Source organism: Aricia agestis, chromosome 2, assembly GCF_905147365.1.
Source record: "Aricia agestis chromosome 2, ilAriAges1.1, whole genome shotgun sequence".
Classification (NCBI taxonomy): domain Eukaryota; kingdom Metazoa; phylum Arthropoda; class Insecta; order Lepidoptera; family Lycaenidae; genus Aricia; species Aricia agestis.
Window position 1 is genome coordinate 154,501 of NC_056407.1, and position 22,347 is coordinate 176,847.

The following is a 22,347-nucleotide window of genomic DNA, read 5'->3' on the forward strand; positions in this document are numbered from 1 at the left end:
AACTTTCTAATTGATAATATACTGTGGCAGGATAGCCGAACAGATTACTGTCTATGCTTTTGTCTTGTTTACAGATCAGTCACACGCGGACGTGTGAAGGTCTTGATGGCCGTGTCGGATCGAGACGTGTAGCGCCATCTGCTGGCGGGAGTTTGCACAATTTCAAATATTCACTAAACCGTTAACTACAATCCTTGCTAAGAGAGGGCGCTTTATGTCAAGAAGCGCCATACGGATTTTAATGTAAACTTTCTTTCATTAGTTTTGCCATGTTGGCGAAACTTACACACAGTAGGTGTTTTGATGTTAACATCCTTTTACATTTTGATTTTAACTTGAATACGGTTACTGATTTGATTTATTAATTTGTTATGTAATGTTGGCAGACTATGTCGCAACCACCTCAGTGGAGGCGAAAACTATAACTATAACTCTGCTGCGTTCACCTGTGTGAGCACACATGACAATTTCGCCTATGCGGCTAGTCCGCACTAGACTATGGCATTCTATATCGTGATGGCCTAGCAGGTCAACGACCGCGTAGGCTGCCAACTAAACTATACACACGTGTCCATCTGGTAATCACCATATAAACGATGAACACGGTTTCTATACTGTGCAGTCGCCTCCAACCACCCCTTACAGCGACCCCTTACCACACGGCACAACCGAGCATTCTATAGCTAAAGTCTAAATCAAACCCACTCAACAGTAGGCAGTAAACACTAGATGTGACCAACCGGCCACAAACGACTACAACACCTCGTATAATAAGATAACTAAACGATCATCTCATTGTTCGTAATCTAAATACAGTATCAACATGTTACATATTACTAACTAGACTATTATATACATAACAGTTTCGAGGCGTTGGATATCCTCGATGAACTAAACACACAGCCTAAATAATAACGTTTAAGATCAGAATATTTAAATAATGATAATACTGACTCACCGATAAGACTGCGCCGCGTGCTCGCCCGTCTGCCGTTCTCGATCGTTTGTCTGACAGCGGCTGTCACTAGTGACATGTGTCACCAGAGAATATTACAACTACCCTCCTATTATTATATATGAATACCGTCGTTTACCTTTGTTACCTACAAGTTCGCGCGATTCGCGACACTCCCCACCGCAAAGAAAATACAAGTTATAGAAATAAAAAACAAAATACAATGAATCAGCTTTATAATATGAAATCATCTAAATCACAATATCATCATTGGGAATACAGCGTACGTTAAACAGAAGTTGCGATGTCCATTCTTTTACTTTGTCCCTTGCCTTCTGAGCCGCTAGTCGCCGTGGTCTACTGGGAGAGGCATCCACTCCCGATGTCGTAGAATCGTTTGTCTCACGGACAGTAGCCTGTGCAAATTGTGGTTCTATATTCGTCCTATTATTTTCAGGAGGCGTAGGCAACTGATCGGACTCTCTCAATAGTGCAGGTGGCGTTTTATGTTCGGTGTCACTGACCTCTAAGGGGTATAAATGTGCAATTGATCTCGTAAGAGTTTCATTTGGAGAAGTGGCTACTTTGGCAACCCGTATCTGCCCATCTGAACCCTTAATCACAGCACAAATCTTACCGACCTTCCATAAGGATCTATTGGAATCTCCTTTGATCTGTACCGTGTCTCCAACTTTTGGTATCGTATCAACAACAACTCTGGGTTGACGATGGGAGTGTTTACGGTCCCTAAGACTTGTAAGGTAATTATTTTTAAACATCATTACGTATTCTTGCAGGATGCGCTGTCCTCGTTTCCAACCTTCAATGAGGCTAGCCTTGGTCGCAGTGGCTGGCAGTACAAATTCTTCTTCCGTCGCTTCCATCACTAAAGGTCCGCCGTTCCTCAAAAAATCAGCAGGCGTTAAAATGTGTTCCGGTTCGCTACCGACAAAAGTCAACGGACGGGAGTTGACAACTGCTTCAACCTCTTTCATAATAGTGCACAATTGTGTGTCATTTAAAATATGTTTTTCCAAAGTTCTCTTTAAACAACTCTTCACTATTCCTATTAATCTTTCATAGAATCCTCCGAACCATGGCGCAAGCTCGGGAATAAATTTCCATTTGATACCCCTCTCAATGCAATAACCATTAATAAGAACATCCGAAGTTAATTTAAACTGTAGAGCATTATCCGACATAATCATTTTAGGAGTTCCCCTAGTAGATATAAACCTTCTCAAAGCCAGTAGACATTGCTCCGCTGTTAGCTCTTGTACTACTTCCAAATGAATGGCTCGTACCGCTAAACATGTATATAGGCAAACCCAGCGTTTTTCGTTGGAGCCTTTCGTCTCCACTGTCAATGGACCAAAATAATCAATCCCTACAAACGAGAAAGGTTCTTGATATCTAACTCTCTCTGGTGGTAACTGAGCCATAGGTGGCAGCTTAAAAGGCCCTCCTCCTTGCTTCCGACAAGCTTGACAACGACGCAGCACTTTTTGAACCTGCGACCGTCCATGCGGCACCCAATAATGCAACCTGATTGCAGATAAAGTATGCGAGACACCCACATGATAATTTAAGACGTGGATCTTCTCAATTATTTTAATGGTGAATTGATCGTCTTTTGGAAGAAGGATAGGATGTTTCTGATTCTCTGGCCAGTCTGCATGTTGGAACCTACCACCACAGCGCAGTATTCCTTTCGTGTCTAGAAACAGCCCCAATGACCTTTTAAGATCCGTAGACTCACCTCGCGTCTCCTTCGGAAAGTATAACAGTTGTATACGCAAGATTTCTTCAATGTGATCTTCAGGAAGTATCGAGAACTCCTTAAGGGAAGCTGTTTCACCAGTGACATTTCCGGGCATATTTGCCTCAACGACTGGACTATCTACTATGCCGGAATATTCGTTGTAGGGTCCATGGCAAGGTATTACATTGTTCTGATCTTGAACCTCTGGAGTTTCTGAAAGACCCTCCCCAGCCGAGGAAATTTGAGAACACACTACCTCGGTAGCATTTTTAGGCCAGTGGTGTATCGAACGTGTCAAGAAATCTGGACCCGTTAGCCACCTCTTCATGTCATTCATCCAAGAGTCACTGCACTTCGTCGCTACGTCAGCAGGATTAATTTGAGTAGGTACATATCGCAAACGAAGCTCACGATTCTGCTTAATATTGTCCACTCGTTTCGAGATAAATGGTGGTAGGAGTTTCTCTGAAGTACACCAATTTAATACAATCTGGCTGTCCGTCCACAAGTATTGATTTAGAATATTTAATCTAAGAAATTTCATTACATAACGTAGCAATCTGCTGCCTATTACAACCCCTAATAATTCAAGCTTTGGTATTTGCAAATTAGACTGTTCAGCTCTCTCTACTAAACGTGATTTTCCTATAATAAAACTGACAACATTTCTATCTTTGTACGTACTACGCATGTATACAACTGCAGCATAAGCTTGTAACGACGCATCCGTGAAACAGTGCAATTCACGTATTACTTCAACCTCATTATCTGCTACCAAACAAGTCTCATAATGCCTTGGCACAGCTATATATTTTATATAGTCTAACGTGTCTATAATAGTTCTCCATTCGTGAAGTGCATCTTCTTTCAGTGGAGTATCCCAATGAACCTTTTCAGACCACAATCTTTGTAAAAATATCTTAGCGGGTAACACTAGTTGAACTACAAACCCACAAGGATCGAATACCGACGCTATAAGTCTTAACACTTCTCTCTTTGTGTTCATCTGGTTAAGATCTTTTCCCTCTAAACTGAACCTCAGCCTCATCTGATCCTTCCGTAAATCCCACTGTAAACCTAATACCTTAATACAATCCGTTTCTTTGTCAAGAAACTGTGAAGGTATCGTTTCACGAAATTCCCCTAAATTTGAATTCCACTGTCGCAAATTCATTGACAAATCATCAAAGGCCTTCTTGGCTACTTTATATAACTGAGTCCCTTCCCGAAAGGATTGTGAGCCGGTTACTAAATTATCCACATATAAATCCTCCGCAATTTGTTTCAGCATTGGGATTTCGATTTTCATCAAATGATATCTAACTGTAGCGTTTAGTAAAAAGGGACTCGATATGATTCCAAAAGGAACTCTACAGAACCGAAAATGCAATAAGTTATCGGCTGATACGTTACCTTCGAGGTCTTTGAGCCACAAAAATCGCGTAACATCACGATCTGCATCTTGCAAACCGACTTGCAAGAATGCCTTCTCAACATCAGCAACAATGCCAATCCGGTGTTGTCTAAATCGTAACAGGAGTCCAGTTAGTTCTTCTAGCATAAGTGGCCCGCGATACAAACATTCATTTAAACTTTTATTTCCTTTCGTTTTTGCGGATGCGTCGTACACAATGCGCAGTTTCTCTCCTTGCGCTACACAGTGGTGTGGCAGGTAATGTACTGGATGTTCGACATTCGGTAGGACATTTGGAGCGAACTCAATGATACCCATACTTAACTGTTCTTTGATAAGATTGTCATAGGTTTGTAAGACGTTATTATCTAGTCGTTTCAGTAAGTTTGATAATCTACCACAGGCTAAGCCAAAGTTAGAAGGTAAGGAGGGTGGATAATCAATCCATGGCCACTTAACGTGATATCTGCCCTCTATATACTCTGTAGTTTCATTGAACTGCCTAATAGCTTCCTCATCTCGACTTGCCTTTGGGGAATCTGTGATGCCGATAGATTCTAAGTCCCATAACCTCCTAATATTATCACTTTGTAATGGCGGATCAGGTACAATAAATGGACAACATCCCATACTTGATTGAAAATAAGTTATACATGACAACTTATCTACAACTTTGTCCCCCGCGGAATTAAATCTTCCGGAAACTATCCAGCCAAGAACGGAGTTAACCATATATAAATCTTCTGAGATACGAATTTTTTCGTGGGACATAATAGAGTGGTAATAATCGTTTCCAATTAGTATGTCGACTTGATCACCACTTGTGCCATCATCGGCCATAATCATGTGCTTAGGATGATCGCCCTTCCATAGTTTGTTCGGGGTAGGAACGCTATTTGTGATATGAGGAACTACATTGGCATACATAACCTTATGATAGTGGGTCTTAGAAAAAATTTCAAAATTTACCACTGGACTTTCGATTTCTTGCGGGTGACTTGCACCGAAGGTGAATACCGACAGTCGATTTTCTTCCAGGGTTGGTAAATCCAATATCTTGGCCACCTTGCTGGTTATATACGTTCTTTGACTACCACAGTCTAGAAGAACTCGACAATCCCTATATATATTGTCACTTCCTATCTTCTTCACTCGAACTACAGCGGTCTGCAAAATAGTTCGCCCTACAGACGTGTTAACGTGAAAACTATCAGTTTTCGCCGATAGTTGTGAAGGACATAGCGCTCGATTGTGTTCTCCGTACGAATCACAGTGTCTGCACTTCATCTTTGACTTACAATCAGATGCTTTGTGACCTTTAGAAAAACAAACGTAACAACGACCTTCTAATCTACGTTTTCTATCCTGAACGGACTTTACTACATCACATTCGTCGTTAAAGTGATTTTTACCACAAAACATGCAACTAACTTTCTTCCTTTTGAATTCTGACTCTTTTATATTACCTGCATCTTCCTTGTCTAAATGTCTTTTCCTTCTGTTAACCCTGTCCATGAAATTGCCATCCATGAAATTTCTTCTAGAATCTGGCCTTTTAAATGCACTTTTCCTAATGCTTTCTTCTCTCTGCTTTGAAAATGGTCGCATGCGCCGTTGGGAGTTATATCTCTCTTTATCCTTATCTACTCGAACATGTAGACTATTTAAAGTAAACTTATCATCACCGTCTTTACTCGTACCAGGAGTTTCTAAAGCAACTGCCTCCACTTTCATTCTATTCGACGCTTCCCTAGCTGATATGATATGTCCTAAATATTTACGTATGTTCTCTATAGTATCAGTATCAGTACCCATTTTCATTCTTAACTCGTAAATCAAATCCTGTGAAAATTTCTGCATTATCATGACTCTAAGATGGTTATGATTGACGTCTTCCCCTAATGAATTTAGTACCCGAAGATGCCTTTCGATTTCATTAAAAACTCTTCGACAATCTAGAACTGAATTGTCAGCTGCCTTAATTCTGTATATTGCAGCATAATGTGCATCGATAATAATACCCGGTTTGCCGTATCTCTCTTTTAATGTCGATACCGCTATAGCATAATTCTTGTTGGTAGTGTCTAAGCCCTCTATTGCACGCTTAGCCTCACCCTCTAATACCGATTGAAGATATAACAATTTATCTACATCATTAATATTCCGCGTATCAACGTTCGAAGAAAATTGATCCCAAAAAGTATGCCACTTCAATACGTCACCATCAAATTTTGCCAACTCCATTTTTGGTAGTTTACTCGTTATGTTAAGGTTGCCAGTATTAGCAATAGACGTGTCACTACTTTTTTCTCTTCGCCTCAACCGCACTTCTAGTTCAGCAACGAGCTCTTCGCCTTTAATTTGAATCGACGTGTATTGAGACAAATCGTCTACCGAAGGATTGTCAATCAACTTGTAATAATTGTACATTTCAGAAATAAAACGATCGATAGATGCCTTAAGCTTAGCAGCCACCAACTGTACCTCCTGCTCCGATACTTCGCCAAGCTGTGACTTTTCTAACGTCTCCTGAGCAGAAACACTCAAAGACTCGACATGATCTATAAGTAACTTTAGTCGAGTTTTGACTACCTCCTCCATGGTGTTATAACTATCTACTCAATATACATATACACAAATGCACAAGCCACTTTAATCGTGACACAAATCCGCGCTAACCTTCCTCTTCAAACTGTAACAATGAATAAATACTCACTTTAACGTATTTGTAAATTTATGTAACTTAAAAAATCTCTAAAACATTGATAATTTTCCTCAATCAATTGTCTAAAATACACCTATTCATACCGCCGTATTTCTGGAATCGATACCAAAAAATAAACAATAGATAATTCATAATAATATGAATTACACATCCTCGATAAAGACTTATTATCGGACGTCTCCACATTCAGTATAGACTATAGATACATAGCTATCTACGTATCTTAAACAATAATCGATATTAACTTATTTTAATTTTCCTTTTAACTGCAATACCTATACCGTGTAACATTCCTATGTCTCGTGGATAGGCGACTATTAACCCACTACTATACCGCGTCTACTACTAAATATACTTTAAGCATCTCACCATAGAACATATAATGATAAAAAGAATGGAAACTAGTTTATAATACTATAGGGAATCTATAACTTACTAAATATACAAGTTATACTTCATGGTAATTCCATTACTGAGTTCATACTGCAAGTAAAGAGATAAATGACCAGTATACTATTACAGTCAGTATAATATTATGGTGTTACATTTGTTGCCAGGCACAATTTTTTTTTTGTCAATATGAAATAGGTATCCTGACTCTAATTATTATTATAACTCATAACCAAAACTTTTATTTATAAAACTTCGCTTATGACCCCTATATAATACGAATTACAATAATGTATACTTGATTCTGACGTAAGTACCTAAAGAATAATATAAGAATCTTTCCATGTGGTTACGTGATATTCTGTAACCTACTATCAGGTAACTCTAATAGTTAGAAGTAGATAGATAATACGTATAATGATATTATAATCATGCCGAGCTAATCAGATCCCAGCATCTCCACCATGTCGCAACCACCTCAGTGGAGGCGAAAACTATAACTATAACTCTGCTGCGTTCACCTGTGTGAGCACACATGACAATTTCGCCTATGCGGCTAGTCCGCACTAGACTATGGCATTCTATATCGTGATGGCCTAGCAGGTCAACGACCGCGTAGGCTGCCAACTAAACTATACACACGTGTCCATCTGGTAATCACCATATAAACGATGAACACGGTTTCTATACTGTGCAGTCGCCTCCAACCACCCCTTACAGCGACCCCTTACCACACGGCACAACCGAGCATTCTATAGCTAAAGTCTAAATCAAACCCACTCAACAGTAGGCAGTAAACACTAGATGTGACCAACCGGCCACAAACGACTACAACACCTCGTATAATAAGATAACTAAACGATCATCTCATTGTTCGTAATCTAAATACAGTATCAACATGTTACATATTATTAACTAGACTATTATATACATAACAGTTTCGAGGCGTTGGATATCCTCGATGAACTAAACACACAGCCTAAATAATAACGTTTAAGATCAGAATATTTAAATAATGATAATACTGACTCACCGATAAGACTGCGCCGCGTGCTCGCCCGTCTGCCGTTCTCGATCGTTTGTCTGACAGCGGCTGTCACTAGTGACATGTGTCACCAGAGAATATTACAACTACCCTCCTATTATTATATATGAATACCGTCGTTTACCTTTGTTACCTACAAGTTCGCGCGATTCGCGACAGACTATGTTATAACTTGAATACGGTTATTGATTTGATTTATCATTTGTTAAGTTATGTTGGTAGACAACGCTAACTTTCTGATTAGCTTGATCATGATTGGCGAGCTTGTACACAGTTACTAATTTGACTTTCTTTTACTACGTTAGCCATATTGTCAAGTTGCGAATTTGATTATGATCTTTACGTTGATGTGTTGGCAAACTTGTTCACTTTAGCCAATCAGATTTGAAAGATTGTGTAAAGTTAAATTTCGTTAAGTTGGTACACAATGTTAAGTTTGTGATGATTGGTGGAACGCAAGCCGGAAAGGCTTGGACATGCTTCTTGGCTGGCTTGGGTGTTAACATTTTCGGAAAAACTAAAGAAAAGGGACAGATTCGGTTCGAGAGCCTACCAAAGGATAGCCACCAAGAAACTTGTCTGTTCCCGTGATCAAAATGTCCGAGGATCAAGAATGCCCTGATGTACCTGCTCTGGCCTCTCCTGTTTCCGACATATTTATATAGTCTGATCTTGTTTCTTTGATATTAAGTTATGATTTTGATTCCTTTTTAGGGGGTTGGAAAGGCAATAGCGTGTAAATAGCTAAATTGCCTGCGGGATAATACAAAGTTCTCAAAAAAAAGACACTCCGGAATCGGTATCATGCCCGACTAACCTGTTCCATAGTCAGCAGGGGGTGCTCCTTAGGCAATTGCGCAGTAGCAGAAAGCCCGTTGGATCTTGTAGGAGCAAGATGATTGTCTTCTGTAGCCCGTGGTCCGCTCCGGAGTGTAGCTGAAGTACTCTTGAATTTTGATACACTTTGGTCGGCCGACCACACAAAAAGTTCACAGCGATTATATTGAAAAACCAAAAGGGAAAGAAACTTGAAATTCCAGCTGGATTAAGCCTTTTCAAGGAAAAATTATCAGAACAAAATTTTCTCGTATGCCATCAAACCCGATCCGCGGCAAAAAGCGTCAGCAAACACTTGTCATCTGTCAAGTTTCAAAGATATGTATTCTTCGTCTTCTTCCGACAGTGGTGAATTGCCATATTATGTTAAAGGTTCATCCAACGGTTGATGATAAGAAACTCCCAAACTGAGCTACATCCCAACAGTGGAAATCAAACACAACACAAATCCAGAGTGTAATTTGAGAACTCATTATTTAGTTATTAAGGAAATATCATATATTAAATTATAACTAAATTAAGTGCACAACCAGGGGTAATGGTCTAGTACTCCCACGGGGACCGGCCGGGTTGGAAGATAGTTTTTTTTTTTGTGTTTTTATGTTATTTATAATAGTTGTTGTCTTCCGGGTGCCTTTGCCATTTCGTTGTTATTTTTTTGATGTTGTGTTTTGATGTTGTTTGTGAGTTTATCTTTGGGCGTTGCATGTATTCAAAGGCAAAGGTCTTGTTTATTTTGCTTGTCTTCTGATTCAGTCCTATTCTGGTATAATATAATAATAATTAAACATTTGTTTTGTTAAATTTTACATCTCTTCAACACTAGGTGGTAGAAATTAGCAGACGCACTCGAAAGTAGAGATTATATACAAACGGTGAGACCGTTTGTCCTTATTCTCACCGCGGTGTCGAGTGTGCGTCGGTCATTGTCAAATTAATGGACCAATATTATGACACTTGGCAACATTCACAATTATTATAATCTGCGTGCTCTCCTGAGTTCAGCCCCATTAATAGAATGCGGTCCTTTTTTTTTAGTTAGGCACCTTAATAATAGGTCAGAGACAGGGTGGGGCTACGCCCATGGTCAGCGCATAAGGATTGAGAGTATAAGAAAGCTTACCGTGTGGTGATAACGTCGTCGAGCGTGTCGACGTAGGCAGAGCAGCGCCGGCGGCGGTAGTCGGCGCAGCGCCAGCGCCGGCGGCGGCCGCACTGCGCCTCGTGGTGCAGGTTGTACACGAACCGGTTCAGCAGCAGCTGCAGGCGTCCGCGCGACGACACCGAGTATTGCTGAGGCAGTGACCCTACACAGTAGTGTTGGTGAAAATAGCATTAGCAATCAAGATTAATTGTTAAATGTCCATTAGCAATAATTAAATTAATCGTACTTGCTAAAAAAATACGATTGCTAATATTATCGTGCATAATAATAGTCAGCGATCATGATAAAAATCACGTCCGCGCTGTTTCGCACCGCGGTGCACCGCTGGTGCCGGCGATTTAAGATGGCCGCCCTTTTTAGGGTTCCGTAGCCAAATGGCAAAAAACGAAACCTTATAGATTCGTCATGTCTGTCTGTCCATCCGTGTGTCACAGCCACTTTCCTCCGAAACTATAAGAGCTATACTATTGAAAATTGGTAAGTAGATGTAGTCTGTAAACCGCATAAAGATTTTGATACAAAAATGGAAAAATTATTAAAAATTTTATGGGTTCCCCTAGGTACAATTGAAACAAAAAAATTTTTTTTCATCTAACCTATACGTGTGGGGTATCTATGGATAGGTCTTCAAAAATCATGTTGAGGTTTCCTATGTCAATTTTTTCTAACTTGAATAGTTTGCGAGAGAGACTCTTCCAAAGTGGTAAAATGTGTCGTCGTCCCCTCCCCGTCCCCCCTCTAACTTCTAAAGTAGGGTCATGATAAGTCTAAAAATAATATATGATGTACATTACTATAAAAACAACGAAAATTGGTTTGAACGATATCTAGTAAGTAGTTTTTTTTATACGTCATAAATGGTAAATCTTAAACCAATAAAAATTATTTTTTTTCATCTAACCTATGCGTGTGGGGTATCTATGGATAGGTCTTTAAAAATCATATTGAAGTTTCTTCTATAATGTTTTTGTAACCTGAATAGTTTGCGAGAGAGACTCTTCCAAAGTGGAAAAATTTGTGTCGCCCCCCCTCTAACTTCTAAAAATAATATATGATGTACATTACTATAAAAACTACCAACGAAAATTGGTTTGAACGAGATAAATGGTAAACCTTAAATTAATTTTCATTAAATCAACTGAAATATAAAAATAAATCAAAAACCTTTTAATTTCATTAAAATTAATATTATTACTGCTGCGGAACCCTTCATGGGCGAGTCCAACTCGCACTTGGCCGCTTTTTATCGATTTGATTTCGATTCAACAGAGTCAATCTCTATTGACATAAGTTCCGTTTTATGCATCTGACATTTTTCAAATGTTTTCGTAACAATAATTTTATACTCCTATTTGACAATTAATATTTACAATTTTATATTAATAAGTTAGCATTTAGCAACTTTTCATTTTTATTCATATAAGATTATTTTGATGTATGGAGGAAAACAAGTAAACAATTTTGTTTCTCTGTAAAATAAGAGTTTAATCACGGACGTAAAAATATTTTTTTACGTCCGTGAGTTTAATCACTAAAAGTAAAATTATAAACAAACTAAATACAACAATAATATAATAATATCATACCTGTAAAATAAGAGAAACGACAATTACGTTTATTGTTATTCCTCCGATAAAATATTAAAATATTTTTAACACAGATCGTTTCTCTTAAATCATTTTTTTCATTATAATAAAATTGTCAACTTACTTCAAAATCAAATAAATCATACTTTCTCTTTGGAACTTATACCAGCCTACTCTATAACAAGAAACACCTAAGAGGTAAACTTACATCTCCCCCCTTAAGGAGAAAAAAAAAATCCATTTTTTTTTTACATCACTAAATCCAAAGGCCTACATAAGTCTAATTTAAGTCTAACATAGGTACAGGAATCATTTTAGTCACATGAAATAGGTTTGACTCAGCTTTTCTATGACCTGTATCTATTTCATATATAGAACTCGACACTTTCTTTACAATCCTAAATGGTCCAATATAAACTTCATCTAACTTACATCTATTAAGTCTATTGCCATTCTCAACATAAACTAGATCTCCCACATTAAAATTACAATGCTTCCGATTCTTGTCAAATAATTTCTTGTTGTAATCATGGGACTTTTTTGAATTATCCAAAGCAATTTTTTTGTCATTTATCCAACTCTCACTCGTTAAGTTATTTCTAAATTCCTTTGGTAAAATCATTACTTTTTCTGTTCCATACAAAAGATAAGTTGGAGAGAATCCTGTAACTGTGTGAACAGTCTCATTATATTTTTTAACACACTCCTTAGCTATACTAGCCCAAGCTCTTTTCTTCTCTTCTTCGTTAACTTTGCATCTTATCTTATTCACCAATGTTTGATTCAAACGTTCATTTAAGCCATTAGAAAAAGGGCAGTTTACTGCTGTAAATACCAATGGTATATTTCTGTCACCAAGAAATTTTTTTAATGCAATTGAATTGATTCCTGGATATTGATCGGTCAAAATCATGCCTATTTCTTCCGTTTCCACTATACTAGATAAAAGTCTTATGAAATCATTTGCTGTTTGAGTTTTAGACGTATGAATAAATGCGAATCTACTAAAATGGTCAACTAATAAATGCAAGTATTTTTTTGATGATCTCGAACCTCCAAATCCGCCTATTGTATCAATAGACATAATCTCAAAAGGTCTTGTTGCTGGTCCTAGATGAGACATAGATCCAAATCTTTCATGTCCTCTTGTTTTATTTTTTATGCAAGTTTCACAACTTTTGCAAATCTTTTTAATATTATCTGATAAATTTCTTATAAAATAAAATTTACCAATCATCTTTTGCATTTGGTTGATTCCAATATGACACATATTTTCATGAACATCTTTCAAAAAAGTTAAACTTAATTCTTTTGATAAAATTATTTTATCTCTTTTTCCAACCCTTTTGAAGTACACATTATGTTTATTTATTAACTTATCTTTTTGTTCTTGTACTTCCTTATTAATTTCTTGATCTTTCAATATGTCTTCAATGCTTATAAGATTGACAACTCTTAGTTGTTCATCAGTGTTTTCATCTGAATTCAACACTGGATTTCTACTTAAACAGTCTGCCTCTAAATTATTTTTCCCAGGAGAATAAACTACATTAAATTCGTACTGTGATAGGTAATAGGTAAGATCCCCTAATTCTTCGTCCGTTCTTGATTTTAAATTCATATTTTCCAAAGGTTTGTGGTCCAAAAAAACAGTAAATGGTCTTCCTATTAGCCAATATTGCCAAAAAACCACCGCCTCTTTTATCGCCAACAATTCCAAATAAATAGCTTTCTTTTTCTTCTGCGTTTCCGTCAATTTCTTCGAAAAATATGCTACAGTTTTTTCTTGTCCATCTGGCTGTATCTGTTTTAAGACTGCACCAACTCCTTCTATGGATGCATCTGTATAAATGTGTATAGGTAAATTTCTGTCATATATCTCTAATATTGGTTTAGAGCATAATAGATTTTTTATAGTGTCAAAAGATTTTTGGCATTCATTGGACCAAACAAATTTTTGGCCTTTCCTTAACAATTTATGCAAGGGGTCCAATATAATAGCCTTTCTTGGTATGTATTCATGGTAGAAATTTATTTTACCAAGAAACTGTCTAATGTTTTTTTGATTTTTAGGAGTAGGAAAGTTTTGTACGGAAATAATATTATCTTTTAAAGGCTGCACTGAATTATTTTGAATGATATGTCCCAGATATTTGACAGAATTTGAGGCAAAAGTGCATTTTGTAAATTTTAACCTGAATCCTTCCTTTTTTATAGCTTCTAATAACTGTCTTAAGTGATTAATATGGCTATCAAAATCCTCGGAGAAGATCAAGATATCGTCAATGTAATTAACGGTAAATTCGTTGAGTTTATATTTTCTTAATATGTTGCTCAACACTCTTTGAAATATACAACTTACATTCATTTACAAACTACGAATAATAAAAACTAAGGAAACGTAACTCCCATACTATTACCGTTTTAAATTTGGTTACATTCGAACTGTCATGTAACGTCAGCCTTTGTACCGCTCAAGGTCACCTAAATATTGCAAATGTATTGAAATGTGTACCTAAGGTACACTTTTTTGACAAGTATTTTGGAGCATGTTTTTTGACGGAGTTACTCTTCCTTAGTTTTTATTATTCGTAGTTTACAAATATAGGAAACATTTGTTTTTGTAGATGGAATATAATTTATTACATTTTGATTTTTTTTTGTTTTCTTGTAAAAAAAACCCGTAGCAAGGAATATGAAAACTGTCACCCATATCATCTTAAAACGCACAAACCATAATGAATTGCTATTTTTCACTCGATTCTTATTCTTCGTTAGTGCCTCTCTCAGAGTTGGACTAAACCTTAAAAATAGGTTTAAAATTGTTTATTTGCATCCAGTAGGTTACATAACTGGTTAAATGTAGCACAGATAAAAGGTAGAGCACGGAAAAGGTAATAATAGCCTTTTTATTTTGACTTCGAGTTATAGAATGTCTCGAAGGAAGTGTGCCTCTCGGCATAGGCCTCCTCCAGCCTTTTCCACTCAGTTCTGTCTAGTGCTACTCTTCTCCAATGGTGTCCACCTGTTAGTGCTAGATCATCTCCCCATCTGGTTTGTTGGCGACCTCTACACCGTGTTCCATCTCTTGGGTACCAGTGAGTGATAGCTGTGCTCTATTTGTTTTGTTTGTCTCTTAACATGTGTCCGGCCCATTTCCACTTTCTTTGGTCTATTTGAGTATGTCTGTTACTTTGGTTTTTTCTCTTATAGTAGTGTTTCTGATCCCGTCTTGTCTCTTTATACTTAGCATACTTCTCTCCATAGCTCTCTGGCATCGTTCCAGCTTTTCTCTGTGTTGTTTGGTAAGAGCCCATGTTTCGCAGTCATATGTTATTACGGGTAGGACACAGGTGTTAAATGCCTTCTTTTTCACAGTTAAACTCATGCCAGATTTAAATATCTCTTTACTTTTTACAACCATTTGCAATTCTACGGTTGATTTCCTTAGTGGTCTGGTTTTCATGGGAGATTAATTGTCCAAGGTAGATGTATTCTTTACATATTCTAGAGGTTGGTCGTCAACTTTTATAGTGATTTGTTTGGAGTTTGTAAGTATTTTGGTTTTGTCCTTGTTTATGTTTAGGCCTACTTTTTTGCTTTCTTTATCAAGAGCTTTTATCGTTGAATCAAGGTTGTTTGGGTTTTCTTCAAAGATAATTATATCGTCTGCAAATCTTAAATGGTTTAGCTTTTCTCCGTTCACGTTAAGGCCGTACTTCTCCCAATCTAGTTCGCGAAAGATGGTTTCAAGTACAGCTGAAAATAGTTTCGGAGAGAGGGGGTCGCCCTGTTTTGCGCCTCTTTCGATCTGAAATTTGTTTCCTACTGTTTCGAGTCTTATTTTGGCTTCGCTGTTTAGATATATATGTTTTTGATAATCTCTGTGTAGGTTTCAGGTATGCCTTGCTGGTCTAGGCTTTTCCAGATCGCTTCATGACTAATGCTGTCAAAGGCTTTTGAGTAATCAATGAATGCCATGTACAGTTCCTTTTTGTATTTCTTGTACTTCTCTATGATCTGCTTTACTGTGTGTATGTGGTCTATCGTAGAAAAGTTTTTCCTAAAGCCTGCTTGCTCTTTCGGTTGGCGTTCATCCAGTTGTTTGTTAATTCTCTCTAAGATAACTTTGGAGAAGACCTTGTAAATATTTGACAAGAGACTTGGTCTGTAATTTGCTAAGTCTTCTTTAGGGCCTCTCTTATATGTATTAAGATGATATGACCTGCACAATACCAAAGCAATGGAAAACATCTTTCCATTGCTTTGGTATATCGTTAAATATTGTAGTAAGAACAGGTACGAGTTCATTGATGGTGCCTTTTAGGATTTCATTTGGTACCTTATCTAAGCCTGGGGCTCTTTAAATTTTTAGACTGCGAATGGCCTTTTCCACTTCACATGGCAGAATTTCCGGTACTTGACTAACTTTATTACTAGGTTTTGGTAGGCTTTCTCTATTTACTGTAGTTTGCTTTTGCTTTTGTGGGTTTGCATATAGATTTCTATAGAATGTTGTAGCTATTTTGCTGATGTATTTTCTATTTGTGCTGGTAGTTGTCCGTTTTTTAAGTTGGGGTATCCACTCTTTAGTATGTCCTTTAAGTTCCTTAAGTGCCTTGCTCACCCCTCCTGTTCTGGTTATGTGTTTCTGATGTTTGGAGTATCTTAATTTTTTTCTCTTTTCTGATGTTTGTTCGTATTTTTTTACTTAGCTCAGATATCCTTTTAATGTTTTCTTTTTTAGTGTTGTTTGAGATATTGTTTTTCCTTTCTTCAATAAGTTGCAATGTTGTTTCGGACAGGTTATATTTATTGCGGTTTGTGATTACTTTTGAGATTTTAGTTAATTTCTTTTCTAGCTCTTGGTATTTTGCAAGGACATTCGACGAGTTTTCCATTTTGATTGACTTACTGAAGCCCGCCAATGAAGACGCTATGTTTCCTATAGTTGCTTTGTCAAGATCTGTTTTAGGTGGTCGTAATTGATTCCTTGACCGTTTTGGTGCTTCTATTCGTAGGGAACTTCTTATCATAGGTTGGTGTTAAAATTTAGTTTTGTTATTACGGATGTGTCTGTGAAAGCCTTGGAGTAACTTGTAGAGCACGGAAAAGCTATTGTCAATTTTTGATCCCGCGAAATATTGGTTGGAATAGTTTTGTGCTCTCTTCAATAATAGAGCGCGAGGCAGTATGCATATGGGTGAGTGCGAGTGAGATGGTGAGTTAAGTCTACCGCGGTACCTCACTGCCCAGTTGTTAGTATTTACATGTTAAATAATAAAAAAATAAACGGTTTACATACTCAGTACTCAAATGCCAAATGGGTTGAAAGTTTCAAGTATATTTCAAGTTTTTGTAAGTGTTAACATTAAAGGTTCGCGCATGCTATGACGGGCCGTGCCGGGGCGGGTCGGGACTCAGCGCAACGCAAAATAGCACACTATTGCCGGGTCGGGTAGCATCGCATTGTCGGATTTTGACTACCTACGTTTGGATAGCTCCAGCTTAGATAAATGATGGGTCCCCATCATTTATCTAAGAGCTCCAGTATGACCACTTTTAAATTACTCGTGACTCGATATACCAAAAACGTTGCTGTATTCTACAAAAATCTACTAGACCGTGTTTAAGCTTCTACCAAAAATCTACCTTTATTTATCAATGGATTCTACTCTTTTCTTCTTTATTATAATTTTCTTTATAATAATAAACTTTATAATAATTTGTGTCCCTAACCAAAAATTTTGAGGTAAGTATATTTTTTTAAACCTGTTATTGACAGAATAAATTAAAAAATTTAACAATTTAAAGTAAGTATTTGTAGCATAGAATGTCTTTTCTTAGAACGTTTTTAAACATAGACTATCAGTTATAATATAAGTGTGTGCCAAAAAGTTTATTTGCTTAAGTCATTCTAATCACGAATCTCTTCTCATGATTTGTAATACAATGTTTGTCTGGCAAGGGGTTGGAACTATCAAAAGTGTCTGGCTAATGAGGAAACATCATCTACTTATTACCCAAGTATTATATATAAAAATCAGCTTTTATACTGTGGTAGCCAATTATCTCCCTGGACCCGAATGAACACAGCTACAAACATTAATTAATATGCACTAACTATTTTTGGTGAAGGCGATTGAATAATTAATGAGATGAAAGAAATGCACTGTTAATGGAAATGATGTTTAATGAAAATACTATGATAACAATGAATGATATTATGAGCGAATGAATGTGAAGCTATACAATAGTAAGCAGTATGCGCGCGATCAAAGCGAGAGCTAGATGCGGAGTGAGTGAGCGTAGCGGGGCGCGCGAGCGACGGTGCGGCAGCGCCTAGTGCCTACGTCACACACGCCGACTTGTTCCAAGACGCGGCACAAGCCATAAGCGAAGCGATTTTTCAAGCGTGGCGGATTGAATTATGTCACCCCACAATACTATAACGTAAGTAAAATTATAATTTCATGAACATTAAGGGTGTCTGGCAAGGGTTTGCCACGATGTCAAGTGTCTGGCAATGAATAACGTGATTTTACCTGCCAAAGCCATTATAACCGGAACTTCATAATGGTCCATCATTCTTACCTGTGTTAAGAGCATCCGCTGACAAACTTTCAGCTTTTATAAAACTAGAGATCGCCCTATGGTCGAAATTCGACCTTAGTTTCAACAACATTAGGACTACTACCTATATTTAGTAAAAAAATATTGACTTTATCATATTTTTTTCAACTCTTGTCTCTGGGACTGATCTCAGACTGGCTGTGTAAGCATTGTCTAATAGTAGCGAAGATTCAATAAAAAAAAACTATAATCCTTTTTGAATTTGTCACCTTGTCAACAGACTTCAACCATAAATGAAAGAGTATAATTTGTATGTATAGGCTTGTCACTCAAAAATCTGTCATTTTTCCTGGTGTGTGTGTTGTAGTGTGTGTAATGTTTTATTTGTTAAAAAAATGTATGATAAAAGCATAATTTCAAAAAAATATTAGCTCGATGCACTCCTTCACCATGTAAACTACAACTGTGCAAAGTTTCATTCACCTACGTTTCCCCATTTTTTGTCAAAAGGGATACAAAGTTTTTGGCTCACATATTAATATATAGATAACGTAGGTCTGGGGTTCACAAGCTCTTAGGCCAAAACATTAAATACTCATGGATCAGAATAAATAAGTGGCTACATCAGTTACTATGACAGTACCTGTAGTGTCAATGGTAATATTTGTCACTTGGAGATTGGTGGGGAGCTCAGTAGCAGGTGGTAGGTCGGCAGATGTGGCCTCGAACGCCACAGTTTCGCCCACATCATATATGGAATAAAAACCATTCTCCACGCCCAGTGCTGCACTACTGGGATCTAGTTCTGGACTATTGTCGTAGCAGTCTGTTGTCATTACTTCAGGTTGGTATTCATTTGTGTACTGGCAAATATTTTCATTATTCAACATAGCATTTTCAGGTCTGAAACACAAAAAAATTAATAGGTTGAATGCAAGTACGTCATATATTTTATTAATTAAAATAGAAAATAAAATTATGCACCCTACCTTCCAGAAACTTGTGTTGGAACCACAATACCTGGGTTGTCGCCTGTAGATTTCACTGGGTTTCCACTGATCTGCTTAGCCTCACTAAACTGAGATGTTGGTTTTTCCTGTCACAAAGTTATATCATAGTTAAGTTTAAAAAAAAACCAATTATGTTGTAGTTACACATTCTAACCATTCATTCCATTTAATTTAATATAATCATACAAAATTATTGCAACATACACTGAATATTATCTAATTATTATAAATATATAATAATATTATAGACACAGTTTTGTTACATTTATAATTTTAATTACAATTTAATTACCTTATTGAATGTCTCCAAGCCACATAACTTCAATTTGTTTGCTACTCTTAGCACGGTCCGTAACTTATCTGATTCTACTTTAACTTCACCTGTGTAAATATATTCCAACAGGCAGCAGAGTGTTTCGTGGCTCACATTCTAAAAAGTCATAAATTTTGGTAGCAGTCTTTGGTTAAGACACATTGAATATATTACTCACTAGCTCTAAAATTTATTAACTTACATTGAGGAATATGATTGGATGCTCACATGGGGTTGATTTGATTATGCTTTTAATTAAGGAGCTCGCTAAACAAATTAAATTTTTATGTACTTTTACTAAATGTCCATCAGCAACTAAAGTCATATCAACAAACTCCTGCTTCTGAAATAGAAATATCGGCTTCTGAAGCAGTTAATGAAAAAGAGAATTAAAATATCACACAATGGTCACACAGGCGAAATGCATACAAGAGATCATTTAAACGCCTCGCCTGTGTTATTGGATACCTGCAAATTGCAAAATTTAATAGATTTCTGTATTTACTTCGAAATTGTGACTGTACAAACACTTACATTTTGCTGTTCAGCAAACCCCTTGCAGATACCTGATTGGTATGAATTCCAAGAAAGAGAATAATACTTAGAAGACATATCGTACTTGATAGTAATTGATAGGTATTATATATTTAAGAAAACGGAAAACTGTTTTAAACTGATATTGATGCAGATGCAGTCGGTACGACAGATTACTAGTATACTGTATATATTTGGTCGGTAGACGGTACCGTACGAGTAGAATTCAATTTTCGATTTTTTTTTTTTTTTTTTTCTATTTTGGCAACTTGACACAAAGGATGCGTATTGTGCCACAGACAGGGTAAAAAGGTAAGGAACGGCGGAAGGAATAAAAGGAAACGGAATTTGGAAGAAAGTTAATTAAAACAGTGTGGTAAATAATTAAATTCTACAATAAACTAAATGACATATAACTTATTCTAAATATTAATATTATTTAATGTTAAGTAATTAGATATACAATTATATACATATTTATCATTGGAAGCAAGTAGTATATTTACAGAAGTAGGAAAAATTTTCGATTTAAAAATAACACACAATACCTATTCCTCTTCTTCTTCCTCTTTTTTCTTCTTCTTCTTTTAAAATATGACTCCTTAATGAATCGCCAATGTCAGAGTGCGTTGACGAATACTCTGCCTAAAAGGGCCCATTCACGGCAGGACTGCACGGCAGTTCTGCACTGAATGGGCCCTTTTATAGGGACCGTGCAGAAACTATAGAGGGCGTCGTAATTCGACAGACAAAGAAGTAACTTGTGAGTGACTTTGGCTTCGCATTCTCTTTGACCCCGGCTAGTTTATAAGTGTTTTTTATATGTTTTAGACTATAAAATGATTTAATACTTACACTCCCAAGTTGCCACATGCGGCCGCGAGAACAAGAACAGATTTCCAAGAATCCGCGATTGAAGGATTAAAGTAAAAGACTAGATGACGTCCGCAACTCCGTTGCGCCAAAAATCATTTATCGCGCGAGAACCGTACATTTTCCCGGAATAAAAAGTATCCTATATCCTTTCCCGGGGCTCAAAGTAAACCTATACCAAAGGCCTATGGGGGATTTTGTATAGACCCCGTCCCCACCCTTCAACAGTCATGGGATGCGTCTCGATTTGTTCACACCCAGAAAACTTTTAAGTACCAGTGTCAGTTTCAAAATCAATGGGGTTTATTAAAAAAATAAACTTTTCTCCAAAAAAAAAGGTGTTTATTTTTGAACAAAAAAATACTTTTTCTGCAAACAAAAAGCATATCAGGGTTCTGTAGTTAAAAAGGAACCCTTATAGTTTCGGTCTGTCCGTCCGTCTGTGCGTCTGTCTGTCTGTCCGCGGTTTTTCTCAGAGACTATAGGGCCTACAAAGCTGTAATTCGGCATGTATGCATATTATCTTAATGATGGCGACAAAATGGTACTTATATAAAATCTTTTTTTTTATGGTACCTGATACCTTCCCATACACATCAAGCGGAGGTGATTTTTTTCCGCGTCCATCCAATCGTGTGGGTGTCGTTGGGTACGTTTTTAAAAAATATTATTCAGAGTATTCAAAGATCATTTTCCGATTCCCTAAATCGGAAATCTACTTGTGAAATATGAAGTTTTAAAGTGGAAAAAATCGTTAGAGTCCAGTGTCCCCCCTTCCACTAGCTCAAATTGTTTTAGCTCAGGTTTAGCTGTTTAGCTCAGGTTGCTTCTGGAAATGTGGAAAAATTTGCGGGAGTAGGAGATATTACTATCACAGCTAAGAAAACTTCATAAATAAGTAATTGAGTAATAGTCGATCAACTAAAAAAATGTATTCGAAGAAGTATAAAGAAACTTTTCTTTCAAATTCTTTTGGACGTAACTGAGATGGTATTATTGGTAGTGAAAAACACGTTATAAATATACATTCATTGACGATACAAAAATTATCAAGAACTAGCGGTACTACAGAGCTCTATATTGCGGTTAACCTGATGCTGGTTTTTAATTTCATGTACAAACAAATGACGATTTAATTGAAGACAATACAATAATATTAATATGA

The 22,347-nt window shown here is 36.9% G+C and overlaps 2 protein-coding genes across 3 annotated transcripts in view; both read right to left on the reverse strand.

The window, feature by feature from the left end:
- The window catches only part of LOC121737833, a 36,922-nt gene extending 16,383 nt beyond the window's left edge, over positions 1 to 20,539 (reverse strand). The window contains exons 1-6 of the mRNA XM_042129567.1: positions 20,310 to 20,539; positions 19,978 to 20,118; positions 19,755 to 19,892; positions 19,442 to 19,548; positions 19,096 to 19,355; positions 10,252 to 10,435 (exon numbers count right to left, since the gene is read on the reverse strand). Of these exons, the coding sequence (XP_041985501.1) occupies positions 10,252 to 10,435; positions 19,096 to 19,355; positions 19,442 to 19,548; positions 19,755 to 19,892; positions 19,978 to 20,118; positions 20,310 to 20,387 (908 nt within the window). The 5' untranslated portion in view covers positions 20,388 to 20,539. The remainder of the gene's footprint in view (positions 1 to 10,251; positions 10,436 to 19,095; positions 19,356 to 19,441; positions 19,549 to 19,754; positions 19,893 to 19,977; positions 20,119 to 20,309) is intronic.
- Positions 1,175 to 16,909, reverse strand: LOC121737823. Of its 2 annotated transcripts, none has more exons than XM_042129553.1 (2): positions 16,906 to 16,909; positions 1,175 to 5,668 (listed from the first exon to the last, which is right to left on the reverse strand). In XM_042129553.1, the coding sequence occupies exon 2, from the start codon at positions 5,659 to 5,661 to the stop codon at positions 1,207 to 1,209; it is 4,455 nt and encodes a 1,484-aa protein (XP_041985487.1). In that variant the 5' UTR covers positions 5,662 to 5,668; positions 16,906 to 16,909; the 3' UTR covers positions 1,175 to 1,206. The 2 variants fall into 2 exon arrangements, with proteins under 2 accessions (XP_041985487.1, XP_041985479.1); XM_042129545.1 differs by lacking the exon at positions 16,906 to 16,909 and adding an exon at positions 8,280 to 8,467 and having other exon boundaries at positions 1,175 to 6,823.
- Positions 20,540 to 22,347: the final 1,808 nt, after the last annotated feature.

What these genes read in the sequence shown, in the direction of transcription:
- LOC121737823 (XM_042129545.1), bottom strand. Translation starts at nt 6,732, where the DNA reads ATGGAGGAGGTAGTCAAAACTCGACTAAAGTTACTTATAGATCATGTC.